A 24,659-nucleotide genomic window follows, 5' to 3' on the forward strand; every position below is an offset into this window, starting at 1 on the left:
TCACTCTTCTCCTAATCCCGGTTAACCCTTCACGACCCTCCGGCGCCGTTAACCCCTTTGTCCCCATCCCCAACTTCAGCCTTAACTCCTTCCCTCGCAGCAGGAAGCCCTCCTGCCTAGTGCTTTAACCATTCTTCCTCCTCGCCTCCCCTCCTCGCAGAGTACTCGCCCCCAGCGCTCTAAACCCTCCCGGCCCGCCCGGGTCGGTCTCCCCGCGGCCCAGGGCATACCAGTACTTGACGATAGCGGTAACCTGGAGCGGGTTCGGCTGGTCAGGGTAAAGACGGCGGCACTCTCCGTAGATGGCGTGCAGTCCCGGGGGAAAGAGCGAGGCGAAGGCCGGAGGGGCAGTAGGGCCGGGGGCCGGGGGCGCGGAGGGGCCGGGGGCGCCGCTAGGCCGCAGCTCCGCCATCCCGGCGCGTAGAGCGCTAGGGGAACCCGGGAGGGCGGACGAAGGGAAGAGCACTGACGGGCCAGCAGGCGGACTCGGTGGGTGCGACTCCCCGAGGCAATGGGGGCTGCAGCGAGGTCCAGCTCCGCGCCTGCGCACAGTGCACCGTCCACCCCAGCCGTCGCCGCCGCGAAGTCTGCCAGAGTGTGCCTCGGGGCCGCGGGGAGACCAAGGGGGCGGGGCGCCGGCGCGCCCTGTCCCAGCACCCATTGGTTGGTGTCATTGTCAGTCACATGTGGAGAAGGCGTGACTTTATAGTAGGCCCCGCCTCCCTCTGCCTGCGCTGGGAGTGTCCCGAGGCTCTTAGCCTCCCCCTAGTGTTAGGAGGAACCCAGGTCCAAAGAGAGACGTTGAGGCATCTTTCTGAGGTGCTAGGGTCCCACGAAGGCACTGAGGAGTGCGCTGACAAAGGGCTTGTGACTGGTTTGCTGACAGGCTGCTAACATCGACTTAAACAGAAATTTGAGAGTGGATTGATTCAGTCGTCTGTGGGGCATTAGTTTTAATAGATTATACATGGAATGCTTCCTACTGCTATTGACAGAACGGTCCCTGCAACTCGAAGGAAGGCAGAGTTAATAATCCAGAGAAAAATGCACCGGACTCGTTTCAACGCGTTGGCTCAAAACCTCTCTTCACTTCGGTTTCCCACTCCTCAGTGTCGATTCTACTCTTTATGAAGATGAAGAGATACTAGAACAGTTCCTGAAATCTTTAGACGAGTTTAATGATCACAAGGTCACCTAGGGGCCGGCGCTGCGGTGTGGCGGGTAAAGCCGCCTGCGGTGCTGGCATCCCATGTGGGCGCCCGCTGGGGTCCCGGCTGCTCCACTTCCGATCCAGCTTCTCTGCTGTGGCCTGGGAAAGCAGTGGAAGATGGCCCAAGTCCTTGGGCCCCTGCGCCCGCGTGGGAGACCTGGAAGAAGAACCTGGCTCCTGGTTTCAGATCAGCCCAGCTCTGGCTGTTACGGCCATCTGGGGAGTGAACCAGTGGATGGGAGACCTCTCTCTCTCTCTCTCTCTCTCTCTCTCTCTCTCTGCCTCTCTTTCTCTCTGCCTCTCCTTCTCTGTGTAACTCTGCCTTTCAAATAAATAAATAAATCTTAAAAAAAAAAAAGATCACCTAAACTAGTAGTTCCAAATCTTCAGACAATGATAGCCCATTAAAAAAATTTACAACAATGTACAGCTTTTCCCCCCAGACCTAAATTTATACAATCTAAATTCTCATGCTTAAGAATACATCCTGGCGCCGGCTTCCATATAGGTTAAGCCTCCGCCTGAGGCGCCGGCCTGTCATATGGGCGCCAGTTCGTATCCCGGGTGCTTCACTTCTCATCCAGCTCCCTGATAAGGGCCTGGGAAAGCCGTGGAAAATGACCCAAGTGTCTGGGCCCCTGCATCTGCGAGGGAGGCTCAGGGGAAGCTCCTGGCTCCTGGCTTCGGGTCGGCCCAGCCCTGGCCACTGTAGGCATTTGGGGAGTGAACCAGTGAGTGGAAGATCTTTCTCTTTGTCTCTCTGTAACTCTCCCTCTCAAATACATTAAAAAAAAAAAAAGAAGAAGAAGAAGAAGAATATATCCTCCCCTTGCACGTGTGTGTGTGTCAAAATTTCCTTTCTGTTAAGAGTGTGAGGTAGAGGTGCTAGGAGGTGTCTATTAATGTATTATAGACCCAAATAAAAGCATAGGAATCTTATATTGTCCAAGAGAAGGGAAGGTGGGAGTGGTAGGTCTGATCTGTCAAATCCAAACATCCACGAATTACAGACCAATCCGAACTCAGTACAGACAAGTAACCAAAGAAGACTATATACTTCAGCGTGCATTGCGAGCCCCTTCAAAAGGACTACAGATCCAGGCATGCAACATAATCATCAACCTGTGACCCTCTCTAGATAAGCCAAGAAGACTACAAACCCCAGGGTACTGTGCGTCGGAAATGCGACGTCCAGTCGCTGACACCAAGCGGGGCTCCAGAGCAGGCGTGCTGTCACGGGTGAAAGGCATGCTGGGGATTGTAGTCTTTCTGAGGCACGGTCGAGCCGCTCCCTGGCCGCCCAGCGCCGGCGGCCAGACTGCGCATGCGTGTCAGTGGCGTTAGCAGCGGACCCGGCTGGCAGTTCCTTCCTCGGAAGGAGAGATTCCTCTGCCATGGAGTCCTACGATGTGATCGCCAATCAGCCCGTTGTGATCGACAATGTGAGTTGCCTCTTTCCTATTTATAAAGAGACTCGTGCTCTCCTCCCTGAAAGAATGGCTTTCCGGTTTTCAGCCTGGGTCGCCGGCTCTTTGTCACTGGCCCGGCCTGTCAGGCGGGTTCAGCTGCCGCCACCTCCGTCCTCCCTCCCACCATAGTCTGCAGGCAGGGAGCCTGGCCAGCAACCATAGGATGGAGAACTTTGGGGCGGATAAAGGAAGAGCTGTAGTGCGAGCCGAGTCCTTGGGCCCTTGGTTCGAGGGGGCCTTAGCACTCTGAGAGCCTGGTGCCCGCCCTCTCTCCAGTGTCCGATTATCCTACTGGGTACTATGGCTGTCCATCTTTTCCCGATAATCCCGCCTCTGGGCCTTGCCGGATGAGGGCAGCGCTCTGCGGTTATTGGCTCGCGCACCTGCCGTTCTTCCAGTCCGCCATAGTGTTTCCCCTGTGGAAGGGGCGGGGCGGTGCACGAGGGCTGAGGGGATTGGCTTCCGGGACTCGGGTGGCGGGGCCTGGAAGTGAGGGTCCTCCTGTGGCTGGAGAAGGGCTAAGTTTCCTCAGGTGCCAGCCGGTGGGACCGCCCGGTGGTCTGTTACCTGGGTGCGGTCCGAGAATCTGGTGCCCGAATCGGCTCTCGGATTTCAGTTCCCTCTGTGATTGTGAGTTGTAAAGGGAACAGCGATCGAGAAGAAAGGAGAGTGACAAAGCAAGCAGGGAGGCGCCCTCCTGTTCCGAACGCCTAGCTGGGGAACATGACTAAACATTTGCCAGACGCTTGGCGCTTCCGGGGCGCTTTTACACATGGTGGAGTTGGAGCCTCACAAAAACTGGATGGACGGTTAAGAAGGAATTTGTTCTCGGTCTTCCTGAAGAGAAAGCTGAAGCGCGAGGGGTAAAGTGAGCCCAAGGTCACATGGCGGAGGCGCCCTAAATCCGATGCTGTCTTTCCTTTTGCTGGCATCCCCACGCAAATGCATCCTCAGTGACAAGTGGAAGGAAATCTAAACACTGCGCCCATTTTTGGGAGGAAAGGGACAATTGTAAGACAAACTGCAGTTCTGCCTGCCTTCAAAGATTTGGTCCCGCCCAGATTAGTTGATACCTTTTTGTGCCCCTTCTAGGTCCCTCCGCCGAGGCAGAACTACCTCTGTCCTAAGCTGTCAGATTCACTTTGTGGAGCCAGTCCTTGGGACTTTGGGCGTGTTACAAGGCTCTTTCATGCGCATCATCTCCTTTATAGTTTATGCAGGTAGATAGTTTATCCGGGAAAGTGGGACTTTGAAAGATTATTTAGGACATGAGGAGCCAAGACTGAGATCCGGTTCCATGTTCCTCATCTTTCCCATAAAAGGTGGATTTTTTTGGTGTTGTTTTCTTATTTCTCTCAGGGGGCATAGCTTCTGCATTGAAAAGATTGCGCTTTAAAATTTTTTTTAAAGATGTACTTATTTATTTAAGAAGTGGAGAGAGGGAGAGACAGAGAGAGAGAGATCTTCCATCTGCTGGTTCACTCCCTAAATGGCTGCAACTGCCAGAGCTGGGCCGATCCGAAGCCAGGAGGTTCTCCTGGGTCTCCCACATGAATGCAGTGGCCCAAGGACTTGGGCCATCTTCCACTACTTTCCCAGGCCATTAGCAGGGAGCTGGATCAGAATCTTTCGCAGGCCATTAGCAGGGAGCTGGATCAGAAGTGGAGCAGCTAACTGGGATGCCAGCACCGCAGGCGGATGCTTAACCTACTATGCCATAGCACCAATCCCCGACAACTAATTTTTTAAGAAATATATATTTATTATTATTTATTTGAAAGGAAGGGAGACAGAGAGAGAGAGAGAGATGCAAAAAGAGATCTTCCATCTGCTGGTTACCCTCCAAATGCCTGCAATGGCCAGAGATGGACCAGGCTGAAACCAGGAGCCCAGAAATCAATCTTGGTCTCCTGCCTCCAAGGTCATGAGCCACCACGAGCTGCCTCTTGGGGTGTGCACTAGCAGGAAACTAGATAGGAACTGGAGGAGCCAGGACTCAAACCCAGGTACCCCAGTAAGGGATGCAGGCATCCCAAGCAGCACCTTTATCCCTGCAACAAATGCCCAACCCCTAGACAACTCATTGTTGAAAGCATTTTTTTTTTTCTCCTTCACTAGATTTAAATTTTTGTGCAAAGATAGTATTCCTTTTTTTATGATACCCTCTCTTTTACCCACTTCCCTCCAAATATAATACATAGAGCCTGACACCACTTGGACCCAGTAAATCCTTTGTCAATGGATTAGTGGGAGAGTGACTAAATGTCTCTACTACAGGAACAAAAATGTTCCTAAGAAAGGATGCGCTTTCCTTAGTTGGTTATCAAAGAGGATGAAATAGGACTCCTTGGTGCTGATTTTCAGAGAATAGTGCTCTATCTCTGTGTGCTTTCTCTGCCTTTTTCTGTTTGTGAAAAGAAAAATTATGTAGACGTGATCAGTTTCCCATTTTCCTCAGCAGTGCAGAAGGAGCTGCCTGTCCATCCCACCAGTTCTTTGCTTTTTGAATTGTTGGACAAAAGCTCCATCTCCAGCTGTTGTCTTGAACATTGCTTAAGCTAATGCTTCTTAGTTTCTCCTTTCTCTTTTCTGGTATAATAATCAGCTCACCTCATCTGCAGGTCCCATATTCATGGATTCAACCAACCTTAGATGGAAAATATTGGGGGGAAAATTGCATCTAAACTGAATATATGTACATTTTTCTTCTGGTCATTGTTCTCTAAACAATACAGCATAACAACTATTTATATGGCATTGAGTATCATAAGTAATCTAAGATGATTTAAAGTCAATGGTAGGGGAAGCATTGGCACAATTGTTGTGTTACCACCTGGGGTGCTCACATCCCATTTCAGGGGTCTGGTTCAAGTCCCAGCTATTCCACTTCCCATCCAACTGCTTGCTGTTATACGCTGTGGGAGGCAGCTGTTAATGGCTGAAGTACTTGAGTCCACCCAAATGGGAGACCCAGATGAAGTTCCAGGCTCTTGGCTTTGGTCTGGCCCAGCCCTGGCTGTTTGACAACTAGGGAGTGATCCAGTAGATGGAAAATCTCTCTCTGTCTCTCTATCTCTCTTGGCCTTCCAAATAAGAAAAGACAATAAATAAATAAAGACTAAGGTATACAGGAGTATTGTATGTAGGTTATATACTCAATACTATGCCTTGAGCATTAAGGGTTTGGGTATCCCTTTCGTGGGGCACAGGGCAGGGGTATATTAGAACTAGTCCCCTATGGATACCAAGGGACAACTGTGTATTTGAAATACATCAAAGCAGTATTTTCATTTAAAAAATTTTTAAATTGGGGAAACATTTCCTTTGTTACGTGATAACTTTGCCAAAAGATGAAGTAGGAGAACTTTAAGTCGTTTTCCTCTTAGGATTTGCTGAATACCTACCTCATTTTCAGATTTGGAGTCCCATGTGGTTCTTGCCATTTGACATTTAGAAGCTTTTAAGATGAAATGTGGATGGGGAAAAAATCACTTGATGTAACAGCTCCATAGTTTAACATCTTGCTACAGTTTTATTTCTGGGCTAAGGAAAGGGTAATTAGAAGAAAGGAGGGGGCCGGCACTCTGGTTAACGCCCTAGCCTGAAGCACCGGCATCCCAAATGGGTGCCAATTTGAGTCCCGGCTGCTCCACTTCCGATCCAGCTCTCTGCTATGGCCTGGGAAAGCAGCAGAAGATGGCCCAAATCCTTGGGCCCCACACCCACGTGGGAAACCCAGAGGAAGCTCCTGGCTCCTGGCTTCATATTGGCCCAGCTCTGGCCATTGTGGCCATTTGCAGGGTGAACCAGAGAATGGAAGACCTCTTTCTCTGCCTCTGCCTCTCTGTAATTCTGCATTTTAAATAAAAATAAATAAATAAATAAATCAGAAAGAAAGTAAAATAAAGAAGGACAAAGAAAGCTGGGAAGAGTTCACAGCCTTTACCGGTCTTTATACACTTGCGACCACTCCTTTTTTTTTTTTTTTTTTAAGACTTATTTGTTTATTTGCAAATGAGTTACAGAGAGAGAGGGAAAGAAAGACACACACACACCACACACACACACACAGATCTTCCATTCTCTGGTTCACTCCCTAAATGGCTGCAACACCCAGGGCTGGGCCAGGCCCAAGCCAGGAGCCAGAAGCTTAATCCAGGTCTCCCTGGTGGGTGCAGGGGCCCAAGCACTTGGGCCGTCTTCCACTGCTTTTCCCAGCCATTAGCAGGGAGCTGTATTGGAAGTATGGTATCCTTACCTGCCATGCCACAACATAGGCCCCCAGTGACCACTCCTTTCATCATACTCTGGCACCAAACCTATTCATTAGAATTTGGTGAGGCAAATGGAGGGGGGTGAGCGCATGCACGCGCGTGCACACACACACACACATTAATGATAACAATAAAGCAATTGGTATTTCTTAAACAAAAAATATATATACATATATAATTGAATTATCCCAAGTATCCCAAGTTTACCGTGTTGAGCTGGCACTGTACAGAAATTAACATCCATACGGTCTAGAAACATTAAACTTAATTTTTTTCCATTTGTACAGGGGTAGTGCACTGTATTAAATATGTAAGGTCCTATCTATATGGGTTTGATTATAGGATTAATAAAGTATTCTCTAGATAATGAAAAAAATAAACTAAATATAAGTAATTCCTTCTCAAAGTCGCATCACAGTCAATAATACAAGACGAGGAAACTCACTGACCACATTTCGAGGACTACAACACTTTGTTCAGAATAAATGTTTATTCTGAAGCTCAAAGTTTTGCTAGAATCTTAAAGTTTTTGTTTTGTCCTGTAATTGATCATCCTTCTTGTCAGTATTAACACTGTCTTTGTGACTGTGTGGACTTGTATGCAGGAACAGTATCAGAGCATCAGAATTTCATCAGTAAGCCAAGAGTTTCACTGGTCTTTTTTTTGTTTGTTTGCTGTTTTTTGGTATAAGAGATGTTGTTATGCTTTAGCCCCCTTTTCAAAAAAAAAAAAAAAAAGATACTTTAAACAAACATCCAGAGAAGTACATAATACTCATGTAACAAGTCTTACATATTAACATCTAACCATGTTAATATTTTACCATACTTGCTTCAGATTTTTTTTAGGAAATAAAACATTACAGGTAACATTGAAACTTGCTGTACTCCTCCACAACCCCATCCTCCTGTTCAAGAAGCAGCCTTCGTTATAGAACTGCTATGCTCCATTCCATCTGTGATTTTATGAAAAGATGTACTGGGACTGTGGCATAGCAGGTAAAGCTGCTGCCTGCAGCGCCAGCATCCCAGATGGTTGCCAGTTCGAGTCCCCGCTGCTCCACTTCCAATTCAGCTCTCTGCTATGGCCTGGGAGAGCAGTAGAAGATGGGCCAAGTTCTTGGGCCCCTGCACCTGCATGGGAAACCAAGAAGAAACTCCTGGCTCCTGGCTTCAAATAGGCTCAGCTCTGGCCATTGTGGTCAACTGGGGAGTGAACCAGCAGATGGAAGACCTCTTTCTCTCTCTGCCTCTGCCCCTCTATAACTCTGCCTTTCAAATAAATAAATAAATCCTTTTTTAAAAAAAGTATTTTAAATTTTCTGTGTATAATGTTTGTGTTTTGAAATTTTATTTAAGTGCTATCATCTTCCTTGACAGCTGTTTTATATATATATATATATATATATGCATATATATAGTTAAGATGTATTTATTTATTTGAAAGGCAGAGTGACAGGGAGGGGAAGGGAGAAAAGAGTAAGGAATGAAGAAGGGAAGAGGAGAGAGGGCAAGAGGGAGAGAGATTCTATGTTACTGGTTCATTCTCCAAATGCCCACAACAGCTGGGGCCAGGTCAGACTGAAGCCAGGAGCCAGGAACTCCACCCAGGTCTCCCACATGGGCCCTCATCTGCTGCCTCCCAAGTGCATTAACAGGAAGCTGGATTGGAAGCATGGAGTAGCCAGGACTCAAACCAAACCCTCTCAAGCAGTGGCTTAACTGCTGTACCACACTGCCCATCCCAACAGCTGTTTTTATTATAACAAATTTCCAACATACAGAAGGAGAGGGACTAACATAATGAGCATCCACATATTCCATCACCTAGCTGTAACAGTTATCAGCACTTGGCCAGTCCTTTCCATTACATTCTTGCCTACTTCTCTATCTCCTACACTCTTCTAAAATCATAATCCAAGGCAGGCAGTTGGTGCAGCAAGGATACTGCATTGCATATCAGAGTGTCTCAACTCCCTTCCTGATACCTGCTTCCTGCTAGAGCAAACCCTGGTAGGCATCAGGTGATGACTCAAGTACTTGGGTCCCTGCCACTCATGTGGGAGATGCATTCTGAGCTCCTGGCTCCTGGCTTCTGCCTGGCCCAGCCCTGGCTATTGTGGGCATTTGAGGAATAAACCCCCACCTATGGATCTCTGTCTTTGCCTTTCAAATAAATAATAAAAAAAACTTAAAATAAAAACCTAATCAATCTACCATTATCACACCTAATAAATATCAAGTTTCTTAATATCAAATTTCTAGTCAGTGTTCATATTGCATTAACTGGTTTTTCAGTTGTACAGCTTAAGCAATTACCCATTCTTCGTTTGATGCAAAAGTTGAAAAGTAGATGCCTGATAAAGTTATCCTGTTTTCCATTATGTGTGTTTTGCAGTCCAAAGATATGCTCCATGCTGAGTTGACTGCTCAGAGGGTAAGAAAGAAGCCAGATATCCTGTGGATAGAGAAACATCATTAGCCAGTTGCTGGGTGGGAATGCCTAGGCTAGAGAGCTCAAACTCCATTCCTTCAAAGGCCATGCAGGGATGAAAATACACTAAAAAGAAGAGGGACAGGATAGCCTGAAAGCCACTTCTTTCAGGGTGGGATGACTGGAAGGTGACTGCACTGAGCGTGCCTGACAAAAGGCAACAATTTCTCATTTCCGTGCAGTTGTCTTTTTTTTTTTTTTTAAGATTTATTTATTTATTTGAAAGGCAGATTTACAAAGAGAGAGAGAGAGAGTCTTCCATCCACTAGTTCACTCCCCAAATGGCCACAATGGCTAGAGCTGTGTCGATCTGAAGCCAGGAGCCAGAAGCTTCTTCTGGGTTTCCCACATGTGTGCAGGAGCCCAAGGCCCATCTTCTACTGCTTTCCCAGGCCATAGCAGAGAGCTGGATCAGAAATGGATCAGCCGGGACTTGAACCAGCACCCATATGGAATGTTGGCACCGCAGGCGGGCTTTACCCACTACGCCACGGTGCCAGTCCCACAGTTGTCTTCCTGCAGGAGTGCAGGCTCTGGCTTGCCAGATTCTCTGATTTTTTTTTTTAAGATAAATCAAATATTTAATTTCATGGGAAACCTCCAATTTTTAATTGTTGGCAGTTAACGTAAAAGTCCTTTGTGGTCTCCAAAGACAGATTTGTGATTGTTTCGGGGGACAAGCCCAGAGGCGGGGGGATGAGCAATAACTACTAATGGGTACAAGGTTTCTTTTGGAGTAATGAAAAATTCTCAGATTCGATTGTGGTGCTGATTAAACAACTCTGTGGACAGACTAAAAACCATTGAATTACGTACCTTAAATGGGTACATTGTATGGTATGTGAATTTTAACTCAATAAAGTTGTTTTTTAAAAAGTATGTTTTAGGCCAAACAAAATGTCTTTGGGCCAAAATGGGCTGCCAGTTAGTAATCTGTGACTTGACTTGTAAAATGGAAGACAACCAGCCTCCTTCTCAGCTTGTCAAGAATAGTCAGAAGTGCTTAAGATAATGTTTGCCTAAACCACAGGCCTATAGCCAGTAGGTATTGGGAGAGCCTTGCCGAGGGAGTTGCTATTTTTTATTTTTATTTTTATTTTTATTTTTGCCAGTTTTCACAGAACGGTCAGTGGTGGCTGGCAGCTGATTTGAGACCTCATAAATCAAATAATTTGATGATACCACTTTTTCAAGGAGCCTCTACAGAGCATTTGTTCACTTGACTTTGCCAGGGTGAATAATAGACAGTAGTAGCTCATTTCCCAGGTTCACAGCTCCTAGCTGTAGATGTTGTTATAAAATGGACAAGACCCCTGTCTGTGTTCTTGTGATGTGGCTTGGACAGAACAGAAGCGGCTCAGCTGCCTCCCTTTCCCCACTGATTCTTCAGCCAGCTCCTGGCCTGGCTGGCCTGCCTGGGGTTGCAGGGACAAGCCAGATCTGGTTCCTCCTCGTGTGTTATTCCCAACAATGCCTCGGACTCTCCTGCACGCCTCCGCCTGGGGCCTCTGGTATTCCCACTGCCCATTCAGGTTCCATAGTTTAGGTTTCATCTGCCAATTATATACACTTGATTTTAATTTTAGTTAGCCAGCATCTGTGGAGTACCCAGCAAATACCAGATACTGCTGATATATAAATTTTCTGACTTCAAGGAACTTGGACTGAAAAGAGACAGAAGTTGAAACCGTAAATTTTAATAGAAAGCAGAAAGAAAAGCATGCTGCCTTTTTTTTTTTTTTTTTTTTTTTTGACAGGCAGAGTTAGACAGTGAGAGAGAGACAGAGAGAAAGGTCTTCCTTTCCGTTGGTTCACTCCCCAAGTGGCCACTACAGCCGGCACTGCGCCGATCTGAAGCCAGGAGCCAGGTGTTTCTCCTAGTCTCCCATGTGGGTGTAGGGGCCCAAGCACTTGGGCCATCCTCCACTGCCTTCCCGGGCCACAGCAGAGAGCTGGACTGGAAGAGGAGCAATCGGGACAGAATCTGGCGCCCCAACCAGGACTAGAACCCAGTGTGCTGGCGCCGCAGGCGGAGGATTAGCCAAGTGAGCCGCGGCGCCGGCCAGCATGCTGCCTCTTAGTACAGGTAATGGTGATTTGCTTTGAGATAATGGAATAGGATAATTCTAGCTGGGGTCAGTTTTTCAGGAGGAAAGCAGTCATGCTTGGTGATATCTGAATTGAGCCTGTTCTATTTTTGCTGGGAAGGACAGAGAGGAAAAGATGGATCTGGTATCTTCACTTGCCTTGTGACTTAGAATCTAACCCTTTTGCTGTAAACTTAAAAGAGGTGGGTGTGTGACCTAGCAGGTAAACACATCAGCCTCCCACATCCCACATCCAAGTCTCAGCTCCTGACAACAGCTTCCTGCTAACGCAGACCTGAGAGGCAGCAGTGATGGTTCAAGGATTGGGTTCCTGACACCCTCATGTGAAAACTGGATTGAGGTCCTGGCTCCCAGCTTCAGCTGGCCCAGTTATAACTAGTGCAAGCATTTGAGGAGTGAACCAATGAAGAGAGTTCTATCTGCTTCTCAAATAAATTTTGAAAAAAAAAAAAAAATTTAAGAGTATCAAATATCCAGGAAAACCCTTGTCTTAAAAATACCCAGGGTCAGGGCCGGCACTGTGGCATAGCTGGCACCCCATATGGGCACCGGTTCAAGTCCTGGCTGCTCCACTTCCAATCCCACTCTCTACTATGGCCTGGGAAAGGCGTAGAAGATAGCCCAAGTCCTTGGGCCCCTGCACTTGCGTGGGAGACCCGAAAGAAGCTCCTGGCTCCTGGCTTCAGATTGTCGCAGCTCCAGCCATTGCGGCCATCTGGGGAGTGAACCAGCAGATGGAAGACCTCTCTCTCTCTGCCTCTCCTCTCTCTGTGTAACTCTTTCAAATAAATTAAATTTTTTTTTAATTTTTTTTTTTTGACAGGCAGAGTGGACAGTAGAGGGAGAAAGAGAGAAAGGTCTTCCTTTTTGCCGTTGGTTCACCCTCCAATGGCCGGCGCACCGCGCTGTTCCGATGGCAGGAGCCAGGTGCTTATCCTGGTCTCCCATGGGGTGCAGGGCCCAAGGACTTGGGCCATCCTCCACTGCACTCCCTGGCCACAGCAGAGAGCTGGCCTGGAAGAGGGGCAACCGGGACAGGATCGGTGCCCCGACCGGGACTAGAACCCGGTGTGCCGGCGCCGCAAGGCGGAGGATTAGCCTACTGAGCCACGGCGCCGGCCAAATAAATTAATTTTTTAAAATTTATTTGACAGAGTTAGACTGAGAGAGAGAGAGAGAAAGAGCTTCCTTCCGTTGGTTCACCCCCAAAATGGCCGCTATAGTAGGAACTACGCCGATCTGAAGCCAGGAGCCAGATGCTTCCTCCTGGTCTCCCATGTGGGTGCAGGGGCCCAAGCACCTGGGCCATCCTCCACTGCCTTCCCGGGCCACAGGAGAGAGCTGGACTGGAAGAGGAGCAGCCGAGACTAGTACCTGGCGCCCATATGGGATGCTGGCGCCACAGGTGGAGGATTAACCAAGTGAGCAACGGCGCCAGCCCAATTAATTTATTTAAAAAAAAAAAAAAATCCAGAGTCGAAAGAACAGGTCTCATCTTTACCGCTCTAGTTTTCACGCTCTGCTGAGAGATACAATTAGTCTGCCAGCATCACCACACCCAGGTGAAGGCGGCGAGCAGTCCTGCGGCGCTGGAGCTAAGAAGTTCCAGTTCTCTTACGCCACGCTGTTCTCTTCCATCCATGCTGTCTCAGAGTCCTTGCGTTTGCAGTGGAATATTTCCCCTCCCTCAGCTCAGTTTACAGCTGCACCTTTTCCAGGCTCCTTGCTGTGCTGCCCAGGCCGATGAGTTTGCACATTGTCTCATGTTTTCTTTCTCTTCTGTTGGCAGAGGTTCCTGCTCCCTTAGGGAACTGGCTGCTCTCCCCCCATAGCACTTTCCCTGTCCATATTCAGTTCTCACTTCCACCCATGCCGTCCCCAACTCTGTCTTGCCAGAGCCAGGCATCAGGACAACCAATCTGACTCCCCCTTCCCCTGTAGGAAGACAGGAGTCAGAGTCAGGGAGGGAACCAAAGGTGTTGCTGGGAAGCCTTTGGGGCAAAGCTTATCTTGGCTACTTAGTACCTGCAGGTGTGTGCACTGCCTGGTTGGGCCCCAAGAGATGGGGTCAGCAGGCAGCAGGGAAAGGCTTGCCCCAGTTACACATTCAGCTGCAACCATGACTGGGTGGATGGGCAGGGGTAACAGTGTGGTGGCTGAAGAGTTAAGAAGGAAGAGAACAGGGTCTGTCCATCTACAAGCAGTATCAAGCCTTGGTGTCTGTGTGTAGAGTCAATATTTACAGTGCTGGGCCCTGGGTGGTACCAGAGATGCAGATGGGAGGGCTTGGATTCTTTTACGGATACTACACCCTGCAGACCAGGTATTGGAGCAGCAGGACTGTGGTCTCTCCTATTCTGACAAGGCTTTAGGTCTTCCCCACTCTCTACCAACAGCAGACCAAGAAATAAAAACATAGTCAAAGAACCAAACAATCAAACCCCTACTCAGCATGGTGCTCTGCCCCTGCAATAAGAACCAGGCAGCCTGTGTTCCAACGGAGTCAGCTGCAAATGTGACTACGCAAGGTGGCATCTGTCACGGAGGTCCCCTAGGCAGCCAGGGTTCAGGCCTGAGCTGGGAGGGAAGGTCACAAGCATTCCACAGTGGTACACCAGAAGGAATCACGTGCTTTCCCACCTAGATCAGATTCCTGAACTTGGTTGTTTAGTTGCTTTCACATTCTTTCCTCTTCTCACCCCAGATTTTCTGTGTTTTTCTACCTTTTATTAATATTATTAGGACTTTTTAAAACATGTTATCAGTGAAAGAGAAAGAGTTCCCATCTTGTTTCCCTCCACAGATACCTGCAATGCCGGCCAATGCCAGGAGACAGGAATGCAATCAGGTCTCCCGTATGAGTGGCAGGAATTCAACTGAGCCGTCACCACTGCCTCCCGGGGTGCACGTTAGCGCAGTGCTGGATTTAGCAGCCAGGGCTGGGAGTCAGACCCAGGCACTCTGATGTGGGATGTGGGTGTCTTAGTTGCTAGGCCAAACACCTATCTGTAGTATTATTTTTCATTCTCAAAGTAAAACGTGTTTGATGTAAAACAAAGACTACAGAAAAAACGATATATTGAATAAACAGTGAACAATGTTCCTCATTGCCATCTCCACTCCCACTTTCCTCTCTTTGGTATGCAATCTCCTTTTCCTAGGCCCATCAATTTTATCTATTCTATACAAATATAAGGTCTCTTTTTCTAAATAAAAGTGGAACCATATAATGTATATCTCCTCTTGTGTGTGTGCCAGTTCTGACTTACTTTGGTTTGTCTCTCCTCTCTTTCCAGGGATCCGGTGTGATTAAAGCTGGTTTTGCTGGTGATCAGATCCCCAAATACTGCTTTCCAAACTAGTAAGTCATCCTATAGCTTAGGCAGAATTGGGGCAGTTTGCCAGCTTTTTTATGAGGCTGGGCCTCTCTTTTTAGGAAGAGGAATTCTCATTCAGGTCAGCCTTGAGTACTCAAAACAATAGGAAGCAAGGGGCAGCCGCTGGGTTTGGAGTGAGCAAAGGAAACAGTTGTCCACATGGGACAACATGAGAGTCACGGGGAAGAGGCCTCTTTTTTAAAATCTCATTTTTATCTGGTGCCAAATATTTTTCTTTTGTCATTGGTGACTCATTGCTTTGGATGAGTGCCTCTTGGTGGAGTCCCCTGTTTAAGTCTATCATCCGGGGTGGGTTTAGCAGTAACCCACACCTACCATCTTGAGAATGAGTTTTCAGAGGCAGAGAAACTGCAGTCAGGAGAAGGGCATGGAGGCTAGAAAGGAGGCTCAAACGGGGAGGAAAAGAAGGTCTCTCTCTCTCTGAAGCTGGATCATCCCAGGGATTTAGGGATTGAATCCTCTAACGTTTGTGTAAATAATTTGTTTTTTTTTTTTTTTTTTTTTTTTTTTTTGACAGGCAGAGTGGATAGTGAGAGAGAGACAGAGAGAAAGGTTTTCCTTTTGCCGTTGGTTCACCCTCCAATGGCCGCCGCGGTATCGCGCTGCGGCCGGCGCACCGCGCTGTTCCGATGGCAGGAGCCAGGTGCTTATCCTGGTCTCCCATGGGGTGCAGAGCCCAAGGACTTGGGCCATCCTCCACTGCACTCCCTGGCCACAGCAGAGAGCTGGCCTGGAAGAGGGGCAACCGGGACAGGATCGGTGCCCCGACCGGGACTGGAACCCGGTGTGCCGGCGCCGCAAGTGTGTAAATAATTTGTAAACAGGGCCTGGCACTGTTGCATAGAGGGTTAAGCTTCTGCCATCTCATATGGGCCAGTTCTAGTCCCAGCTGCTCCACTTCTGACCCAGCTCCCTGCTGGTGTTCCTGGGAAAGCAGCAGAGGATGGCTCAAGTGCTTGGGTCCCTACACCCAAGTGGAAGACCTGGAGGAGGCTTTTGGCTCCTGGCTTCAGCCTGGCCCAGCTCTGGCCATTGAGGCCATTTGGGGAGTAAATCAGAGGATGAAAGATCAATCTTTCTCCTTCTCTCTCTTTGTATCTCTACCTTTCAAATAATGGATAAATCTATAAAAGAATGTAAAATAATATGAAATGATGTATAGATAAGACAGTAGGTGTTCATTGTAGAAATTGTGAAAATACGGAAAAGTGTGAAGAGGAAAATCCAGCCTAATGTGACTGCTCACAGATGATCACGGTAGCATGAGCATGTCCGTGCCATACGTTCTGTCGTGAAATGAAAACTAACTGTCCTCCCTGCTGTCTTTTCCAGTGTGGGCAGACCCAAGCACGTTCGGGTCATGGCAGGAGCCCTGGAAGGCGACATTTTCATTGGCCCCAAAGCCGAGGTAATTCCCAGTCTGACAAAGAAGCCTCAGGCATGCAAGCAACCTTCAGGACTCAGCGTGTGGGGAGTGTCCCAGGAGCTGGACACAGCATGAGCAAAAGGAGCAATTTTCTCTGAAAATCTTCCTTTTGGCCCTCTCATCCTGAATCTAGCCAGATTATTTCTCCCAGGAGCAGCTTTTGGCCTTGGAGAAGGGATATCTGGGACCCTGATCTAGGGAACACTTGAGACCAGTCTAGAAAATGAGTCTTGCCTTTCTTATGTGTCTGGCGCTGCCTTGCCAGTCATCAAATTGCCTGGCTTAGTTTTGTTGGTGTTGTGTTTTTGGCAAAGTGATTTGGAGGGGAGATGCTGGCTGGCATACCCTAGGGATGAGTTAATTAGTACAGGTCTGGCAGAGCCTCAGGCAGGTCTAGTAAGCAGAACAACAAAATCATTGTTGCCCACTTTGGCGTCAAGTGCTGAGGCCCAGAGATGGGAACCAGGAGATTGTGTCCTGGAACCAGGCAATGAAGAAGGTGCCTCCTGTCACTTGCCCTGGGAGTGCCTGAAGGCCACAGAAATGCAGGCACCCTTTCCTTGGCTTGGCAGCAAGGGCCGTTTGCAGCATGGAGTCCAGAGACACAGAGAGCAGGGGCCCACCTTTAGCTTGGGGTCAAGACTGTAGGGGACGAGGAGAGTTCAAGAAGCTGAGGCTGCTCTATGAGCAAGTCAGCCTGTGCAGCATGGTGCGGGGAGAGCAGGGGCCCAGGCACAGCGTGACTGTGCTGCAAGTCCTGCCCACTGTCCCCAGGAGCACCGAGGGCTGCTCTCAATCCGCTACCCCATGGAGCACGGCATTGTCAAGGACTGGAACGACATGGAGCGCATCTGGCAATATGTCTACTCTAAGGACCAGCTGCAGACTTTCTCAGAGGAGGTAAGGGGTCTGTGTGCAGGGTACTCCCTGGGCGAGGGGAAGCACACCTCCTCCCCCAGAGAGGATGAGGGTGATAGTGATGCTGCCCTGGGTGTTGGCGTGTGCTTCTCAGACATGATCTAACTGAATCTCCACATTAGCTCCGTTTTACAAACAAGGGAGCAGACATTCAGGAAAGCCACATAGCAATATATTTCTACGATCACCTTGTGAGTAAAGTGACAGAGCTGGGATTCAAACCCACATGTTTCAGAATTGAGCGCCTCATTTCAGAAGTGTAATTGATATATGAGGTATATCAATTTCCAGTGGAGAGATATTTTCAGTTTTTTTTTAAAGCATAATCAACATTGAAGTTTATTTTTAAGTTATTGTTTATTTGAAAGACAGAGAGGGGGAGACAGACAGAAGTCTCCCATCTGTTGGTTCAATCCCCAAATGCCCATAACTGCTAGGGCTGGGCCAGGCTATAGCTAGAAGCCAAGAACTCAAATCAGGTCTCCCACAAATGTGGCAGGGACCCAAGTTTTTGAGCCATCACCTGCTGCCTCCCGGGGTGCATGTTAGTGGGAAGGTGGAGTCAGGACTGAAGCCAAGACTAGAGCCCAGACACTCTAATACGGAATGGGGACGTCACACGTGATGTCTTCCACCAAACACCTGCCCCCAGTATTGACATTTAATCTATTTTGATTAAGTCAGCCGTAAGGTATTTTATTATAATCCAGACTGTAGAATGTAACAAAATCTTCTTGAGAACTGGATTCACACAACAGATACAAAGGCATCTAGAAGAATCTTGGAGGACAAGGAAGGGAGTAAGGGGGTGGAGAGACAAGGATAGAATGAGACGTTAAAGGGGCACTTGGGCAGGGCTGAGGGACAGGCCCCGCTTACCTCTCTTTGGAGGGAGGCTGACAGAGGTCCCCCTGCTCTCAGACCAGCAAGGCTGAGGCTTCTTCCCCAGCACCAGTGAGGGTGGAAATCTGGCCTCCCCCTAACTGCGTCCTGGGCTCCTTCCGCAGCATCCTGTGCTCCTGACTGAGGCGCCGCTAAACCCTCGGAAAAACCGGGAGCGAGCTGCCGAAGTTTTCTTCGAGACCTTCAACGTGCCGGCTCTTTTCATCTCCATGCAAGCTGTGCTCAGCCTGTGAGTAGCAGCCTGGCCTGACCTCTTGCAGGGAAAAAAACAGTCCTTCGGCACCACCGAGGCTGCCTCCCCTTTGGGCTGGGCCCTCTCTGCAGCCCTGGGAGGGTGAAAAGTTGTTGGAAAGGGAGAGACATGGCCGTTGACACCAACACCAGTGTTCTCATTTGAAGCCAAAAAGGAGACATAGCTGGTATTGAGACTGTGGCCCAGTCCTGTCAGTGGGGTTGGCACCTGAAGCTCCCCTCCAGGCCTGCTGAGAAGGCCCCTGTAATATGTTCAAATGTTTATTTGGTGCCTACTGTATGCCGGTGCTCTGCCAGGCTGGTGACAAAGTCAGAACCCAAACCCCAGCCTGGGCCCTGTGTTCATGCCCTGTCACTCCAGTCCTGCTGCCCCACCGCCTTGCTGCGGGCTTAGGTAACTGCAAGATCATCCGCTGACAGCCTACACATGGGATCTGCTTGGTCCCATTCCAAAACTGGGAGCCAGCATTTCTAAATTGGGAAGTTTCTTGCCAAAATCCAAACTTGTGGCTTCTCTGATAAAGCGAGAGGAACTGGTACTGCTGCACCTGCATTCCTACAGGGCAAAAATCAGCAGGAGCAGATAGCAGCGCCATGTTAGAAAGGGCTGGCACGCTCCCCTCCCCCGCAGTCTGCTCACTGCCTGTTGTCCTCCCAACCCTGAGGCCGAGTGTGACGCTAGTTTCCCTCCATACATCACAGAACTGTACACCAGTACCCTTATCTTTACCAAAAGTGAGAAAATCAAAGAGGGACCTAAAAGGCCATGTAGAGAAAAAGTGGTTTTTGTACATGAAAATCAGTAATCTTCCTTTACTCATTTACTTTTCCCACCTGGCCCCTGTATGCATTTGAGGTTTTTCCTCTTTTGGGAGAGTTAAAATGGCTCTGGGGGCTGAGTCCCAGAAGCAGTGGAAGACCAGGCCATCTCCACACGGGAAGGCTTGCTCTTCTGGGAGTCCGGAAGGGAGCTTGTAGAAGCCCAGCTCCTTTCATGCGGGTATCTGGAGGCCTCCCTGGTACTGGGTCCATTCGAAGGCCCCTGGAGAAAGGCCCCAAAAGAAGTGAGTTTCTTCCAAGAGTGAGGAGCCAGGGGTCACTGATGCTTTTTATGCTTGCTTCAGTTACGCCACTGGCAGGACCACAGGCGTGGTGCTGGACTCTGGGGATGGTGTCACTCACGCTGTGCCCATTTACGAGGGCTTCGCCATGCCCCACTCTATCATGCGCATCGACATCGCTGGCCGAGACGTCTCTCGCTTCCTTCGCCTCTACCTGCGTAAGGAGGGCTACGATTTCCATTCATCCTCCGAGTTTGAGATCGTAAAGGCCATCAAAGAAGTGAGTGCTGCCCCATGGGCCTAGGGATGGGATGGGGAATGGTGACCTGCAGTGCAGAGCGATTCCTGGCCACGGGGACTGTTCAGGTCCCACCCAGCCAGGCCTCCCGGCCACTGTGTGATCCCAGCCCACTCTGGCTGATGCAGTCAGGTTCCCGAAGCACTGCCATCTTGTGGAAGGAATGGGAGCTGCTTCCATTTCCTCAACTGAATAATGGGTACAGAGGAGCTCATGACTTTTTCAAGATTTTATTTATTTATGAGAGAAGAGAGGCAAAGTTAGAGAGAGAGAGACAGAGAGAGTGGTCTTCTATCTGCTGGTTCACTCTGCAAATGGCTGCAACAGCTGGAGCTTGGCTAATCCAAAGCCAGGAGCCGGGAGCTTCTGCTTTTTCCAGGTCTCCCACATGGGCACAGGGGCCCAAGCACTTGGGCCATCCTCCACTGCTTTCCCAGGCCATAACAGAGAGCTGGATTGGAAGAGAAGCAGCCAGGACATGAACCAGCACCCATATGGGTACCGCAGGCGGAGGTTTAGCCTACTACATCACAATGCTGGCACCTCATGATGTTTTTTATACTTTAGGTCCAAATTAAGTTGCATAGGTTCTTCTACATCTTTGAAGAGGTCATACTACATTTTAAGTAATTGAACTGTCATGCCACCTGTCACTGTAGGGAAACTCCTGCGCTGGGTCAGGAGGACCTAGAACTGTGTGAAAGGTAGGAGAAAGATGTCATCTAGACCTGTGCTAAAATTCTGCGTGGTCTCAGACCCACAGTCTAGACAACCAAGCATCCAAGCTTGCCCACCAGAAGGTGGAGCAGTACAAACACGTAGCCTAGATGCCATCCAGTGGAGGCTGACAAAGACTTCCCTGCTTCTGCTTCTGGGTAGCAGCTCTTCCAACTTTGAGGGCAGTCACTGTCGGGGGTCAGTGTCTGCAGCACGTGGCTCCCCCGGGATTGTGGGTGTGTGCTACATGTTCCTGCCAGCTGGCATTAATGCTTGTTCTGCAGAGGGCTTGCTACCTGTCCATAAACCCCCAGAAGGATGAGACACTGGAGACAGAGAAGGCTCAGTACTACCTGCCTGATGGCAGCACCATTGAGGTAGGTGGCTGGAGCCCTCCCCTTCAACCCATCAGGTCCACAAAAACTCTGGGCCCAGACAACAGGCCTGGAGGGGCTATGGTCCAGTCCACCAGTCCTTTGCCCTCTGCCTAGAGCCACGTGAGCAACATGAGCAGCCCTGCTCCTGCAGAGCAGAAGGCAGGGCCTTTGCTCCCTCCCATGTAGGGGGCGGGGGCTCAAGCAGGATCACGCTAGGTCTTGGGGTTATACAGTGGAAGGCTGGTGCCATCCTTACCACTCCTGGGCACAGTGCAGGCTGAGTTGCTGCTCCCTGGATCTCCCATTGCAAGAAGTTTCCATGATTAAATAAATGAGTGAATCCACATATTAATGTTAAAGATCTCTTAGATAGAAAATGCCAGAGCTAGAATTAAACATAGGCACGTCCCCTCTTTGTTCCCCAGAGCCTTATCTCTGTCCCTTGGGCCCCTAACATGTGAGTGTAGGAGTGTCATGAGGCAGGCCTTCAGAGCCACCTGGTTACCGAGAGATGGGCAGAGGCGCTGCTTCGATTCCCACCCCTAAAGGGACTTTGGCCCCAACCCCACCCTTTGAAGCTGGCCCTCCACCCTGCAGATTGGTCCTTCTCGGTTCCGGGCCCCTGAGCTGCTGTTCAGGCCAGACTTGATTGGTGAAGAGAGCGAGGGAATCCACGAGGTCCTGGTGTTTGCCATCCAGAAGTCTGACATGGACCTGCGGCGCACGCTGTTCTCCAACATTGTCCTCTCGGGGGGCTCCACCCTGTTCAAAGGTTGGTCTTTGCTCATAGGGCCTTTCCCCTGGAAGCTTCCAGAGCCTGCTGAGCCCAGATAGCCAGAGAATTGACTTGAGATTCTACTTTTCTGCCCATTCAGGTTTTGGTGACAGACTACTGAGTGAGGTGAAGAAGCTGGCTCCAAAAGATGTGAAGATCAGGGTAGGAGCATGGCGGGCCCCGGCGGAGTAGCCCTGGACCCCACGTGCTCTGGCCTTCCTCTGGTTCTGCCCGAGTTGTTGGGCAGCCAGCACTCTACAGGCAGTAGCAGGTGGTTCCCAGCCTACACCTGGACCCTCAGGCTTAGGTTGGCCAGAGGAGGGCTTAAACATTCCCACTCTTCACTCAAAAGGAGGGTAATTTTAATACCCAGATGTTGTGGGGCCTGGCGCTGAGGACCCCATGTGCAGTCTTTTCGGGACAGTGTAAAGTGGACAGGGGATCAGTTTTATTGCTGCTGCGCTCTGGCTTCCGTGTGGTGCAGTCTGGCATCTTAGTGCAGAAGGGACCCTGCAGGAAGGAGTGTGGTTCCTGTGTGGAGTCTTCACCCCCTCATAGCCCCAGCTTCCCCAGGTGAATGTCGGGCCAGCCACAGTTCTTCCACAGAGGCCACGGGGTCCAGCAGGGACAGACAGAGCTTGAAGCCTATTGCATGGACTGCCTTGGGTGGTGAGGTGCGCCTCCGAGGGAAAGCGGGGGCAGGGTGGACGACTCACATCCACCTCTTCCCCTACCTTTGCAGATATCTGCACCTCAGGAGAGGCTGTACTCCACGTGGATTGGGTGAGTAGCCCTTTTGGGAACCAGCGGGATGCAGCAGGCAAAGGTGCAGGTTACCCGGCATCCCATTCCTTTCAAGAAAAGCCTCAGCTGCTGTGGCCCCAGGGGGATGGCTGGCCCTCTATCTCACTGTTGCTTTGGATTCCCTCCACCGCAGGGGCTCTATCCTTGCCTCCCTGGACACCTTTAAGAAGATGTGGGTCTCTAAGAAGGAGTATGAGGAAGACGGTGCGCGGTCCATCCACAGGAAGACCTTCTAATATTGAGACAGCGTCTTCACCTCTCTGACGTTAACTCCACTTTAAAACTTGCTTTCTTGAGTCGGAGTGTTTGCGAGGAACTGCGTGTGTGTGTGTGTGTGTGCGCGCGAATGGGTGGGTACGAGTGTGTGTGCAACACGAGTGCCGTGTGGCCCAGGGCTGCCCGGGCCCAGAAAGGACGATGAACTACCCACGATGGCGACGGTCTGAGGCCTGGGCTTTACCACTGAGGGGCCCCGACAGGGAAGAGCACTGGCAAAGGCCCCACCCTTCCTCAGTGGAGCCTTCGTCCTACTCTGTGGGACTATGGTTACCACCCCGGGGAGACCTTGCTGCTGCTGGCCTGGCTCCACCTCACTCCTGCCCCCAGGGTCCCTAAGGCCCTCCCCTTGTCCATCATTCTGCCATCAGTGCCCTCTGCTGGTGACTGAGGGTGGGGCTGGGCTTGAGTTCTGTCTGGTTCTGTTGCAGTTTGGTTTCAGACGTCTGGAAAAGTACTCCTGGAGCAGTCACAGAGACACTGGCGCCAGGGGAGAGCACGATGCCCTCACCTAGTCCGCCTGGGAACTGGGACCACATTGGGCATTCGAGGCAGGAGCAGAGCTGCTTCTGATTGGTTGCAGAATTAATGCTCCAAGCCACAGGCCCCATCCAGGGGGTCTTCAGAGGGTTTAAGGAGCCCGTTGGCTCCAGGTCCTGTTACTTGTTTTTCATCCATCCTTGTCTCAATGGCATCTTCAGTTTTATTTATTGAAGTGTTTGTTCAGTAAGGGGACTTGGGTGGGGGGGTCACTGCCTCCTGCCCACCAGTTACCCTGCTCACACTGATGTTTACAGCACCTAAGCCTAGCGTAGTACCTAGGGCCCCACCGCTCCCTGGTGACGGCAAACCGACAGTGTCCATAGACCTCAGGACCAAGACACTCCCATCAGCCTCTGTGTTTCTCCTTCTCCCACTTGCTCGCTGCCCTGGAATCAACAGGTTGGTTGCTGGGAGGAGTTTCTGAAATCAGAGATAGAATCAGTCTTTGGCAGAAGCTCCTGGCAAAGGAGGGGGATTCGTGATCCCATCTGCTTAGGACTAGAGAAAGCTGCAATTAATCAAGTGGCCTTTTGCCACCCTGGCTGAGCAGGGGACAAGGTTATGGAGGTGGGCAAGCCCCCTCTGGGCTGATCTGTGCCATTCTTGACTTGGACGTGCTCGGTTAGGGAGGGAGGGGTCGGACCAGAGTGCTGAGAGCTGACGGGCTCAGGCCTGGCTCCTGGCAGCGGTCTGCAGATGATGCAATGCTGACGTTAGCCTGTACTTGCCGGCACCCTCGCCTGTGACACCGAGAGTCCCCAGTTCGTTTCCAGGCAGTATTCTCCCCCACGCCGTCCTATGACCAAAGGCCCCTGCCAGATGTGGGCTGCAGCAGCAGGTGTGTGTGAAAGCGATGTGGTGACCGCAGACTGCAGTGCGCTTACCCAGCTCACCTCCCTTCCCTTAGCCCAAGCCCGTCCCTCGCACAGCCTCGCACAAACCACGTTGCCTGGTGGGGCCCAGTGTACTTCAATAAAGTCGTTCCAATAGACTCATCAACTGAGCCTCTGCGTGGCACCAGTGCTGGCTGGGAAGAGGGAGGAGTGCAGTCGCTGCATCCGAGGCAGTGACCCCGCCTGGGCCCTGCAGCAGGCACTGTGGCACCAGGCAGCACGGGCAGGCTGCAGCCTCGAGTGCCAGCTTGACAGGTGATGCAGAGAAAATGGCATTTACACAGAAGCGCAGGTTCAGGGCCTGAGGGTCCTACCCCTGCACGGACACTCAAGCCCATGCGTGACCTTGACACTGGGTGAATGATGGGACATCCCTCAGTCAGAATTCTCAAAACTTGTAAGACGCTTAGGAGCTTATTAGAATTATTAGACATTCTGGTTAATCATTTGAAACTCCATACTT

The 24,659-nt window shown here is 50.1% G+C and overlaps 2 protein-coding genes across 4 annotated transcripts in view; one reads left to right on the plus strand and one right to left on the minus strand.

The window, feature by feature from the left end:
• SUFU (SUFU negative regulator of hedgehog signaling) overlaps positions 1 to 572 on the minus strand; it is a 117,543-nt gene extending 116,971 nt beyond the window's left edge. For all 3 annotated transcript variants that reach the window (XR_009868291.1, XM_062213957.1, XM_062213956.1), the window contains exon 1: positions 231 to 572. Coding sequence is in view for 2 of the 3 variants with exons in the window: in XM_062213957.1 (XP_062069941.1) it covers positions 231 to 412 (182 nt within the window). In the remaining variant the exon portion in view is untranslated. The remainder of the gene's footprint in view (positions 1 to 230) is intronic.
• Positions 573 to 2,523: 1,951 nt separating this feature from the next.
• Positions 2,524 to 24,302, plus strand: ACTR1A (actin related protein 1A). The gene is made up of 11 exons (XM_062214544.1): positions 2,524 to 2,652; positions 14,852 to 14,916; positions 16,286 to 16,361; positions 17,154 to 17,279; positions 18,305 to 18,429; positions 19,577 to 19,793; positions 20,813 to 20,905; positions 21,503 to 21,677; positions 21,781 to 21,842; positions 22,423 to 22,463; positions 22,618 to 24,302. The coding sequence occupies exons 1-11, from the start codon at positions 2,605 to 2,607 to the stop codon at positions 22,718 to 22,720; spliced, it is 1,131 nt and encodes a 376-aa protein (XP_062070528.1). The 5' UTR covers positions 2,524 to 2,604; the 3' UTR covers positions 22,721 to 24,302.
• The last annotated feature ends 357 nt before the right edge of the window (positions 24,303 to 24,659 follow it).

The sequence above is a fragment of the Lepus europaeus genome, chromosome 17, assembly GCF_033115175.1.
Source record: "Lepus europaeus isolate LE1 chromosome 17, mLepTim1.pri, whole genome shotgun sequence".
NCBI lineage: Eukaryota > Metazoa > Chordata > Mammalia > Lagomorpha > Leporidae > Lepus > Lepus europaeus.

Bases quoted from the DNA above. Each gene is read 5' to 3' on its own strand.
- ACTR1A (XM_062214544.1), top strand. From the start codon at position 2,605: ATGGAGTCCTACGATGTGATCGCCAATCAGCCCGTTGTGATCGACAAT. The intron at 20,906-21,502 runs GTAGGTGGCTGG...TCCACCCTGCAG, and splicing joins CTGATGGCAGCACCATTGAG to ATTGGTCCTTCTCGGTTCCG. The intron at 21,843-22,422 runs GTAGGAGCATGG...CTACCTTTGCAG, and splicing joins CAAAAGATGTGAAGATCAGG to ATATCTGCACCTCAGGAGAG.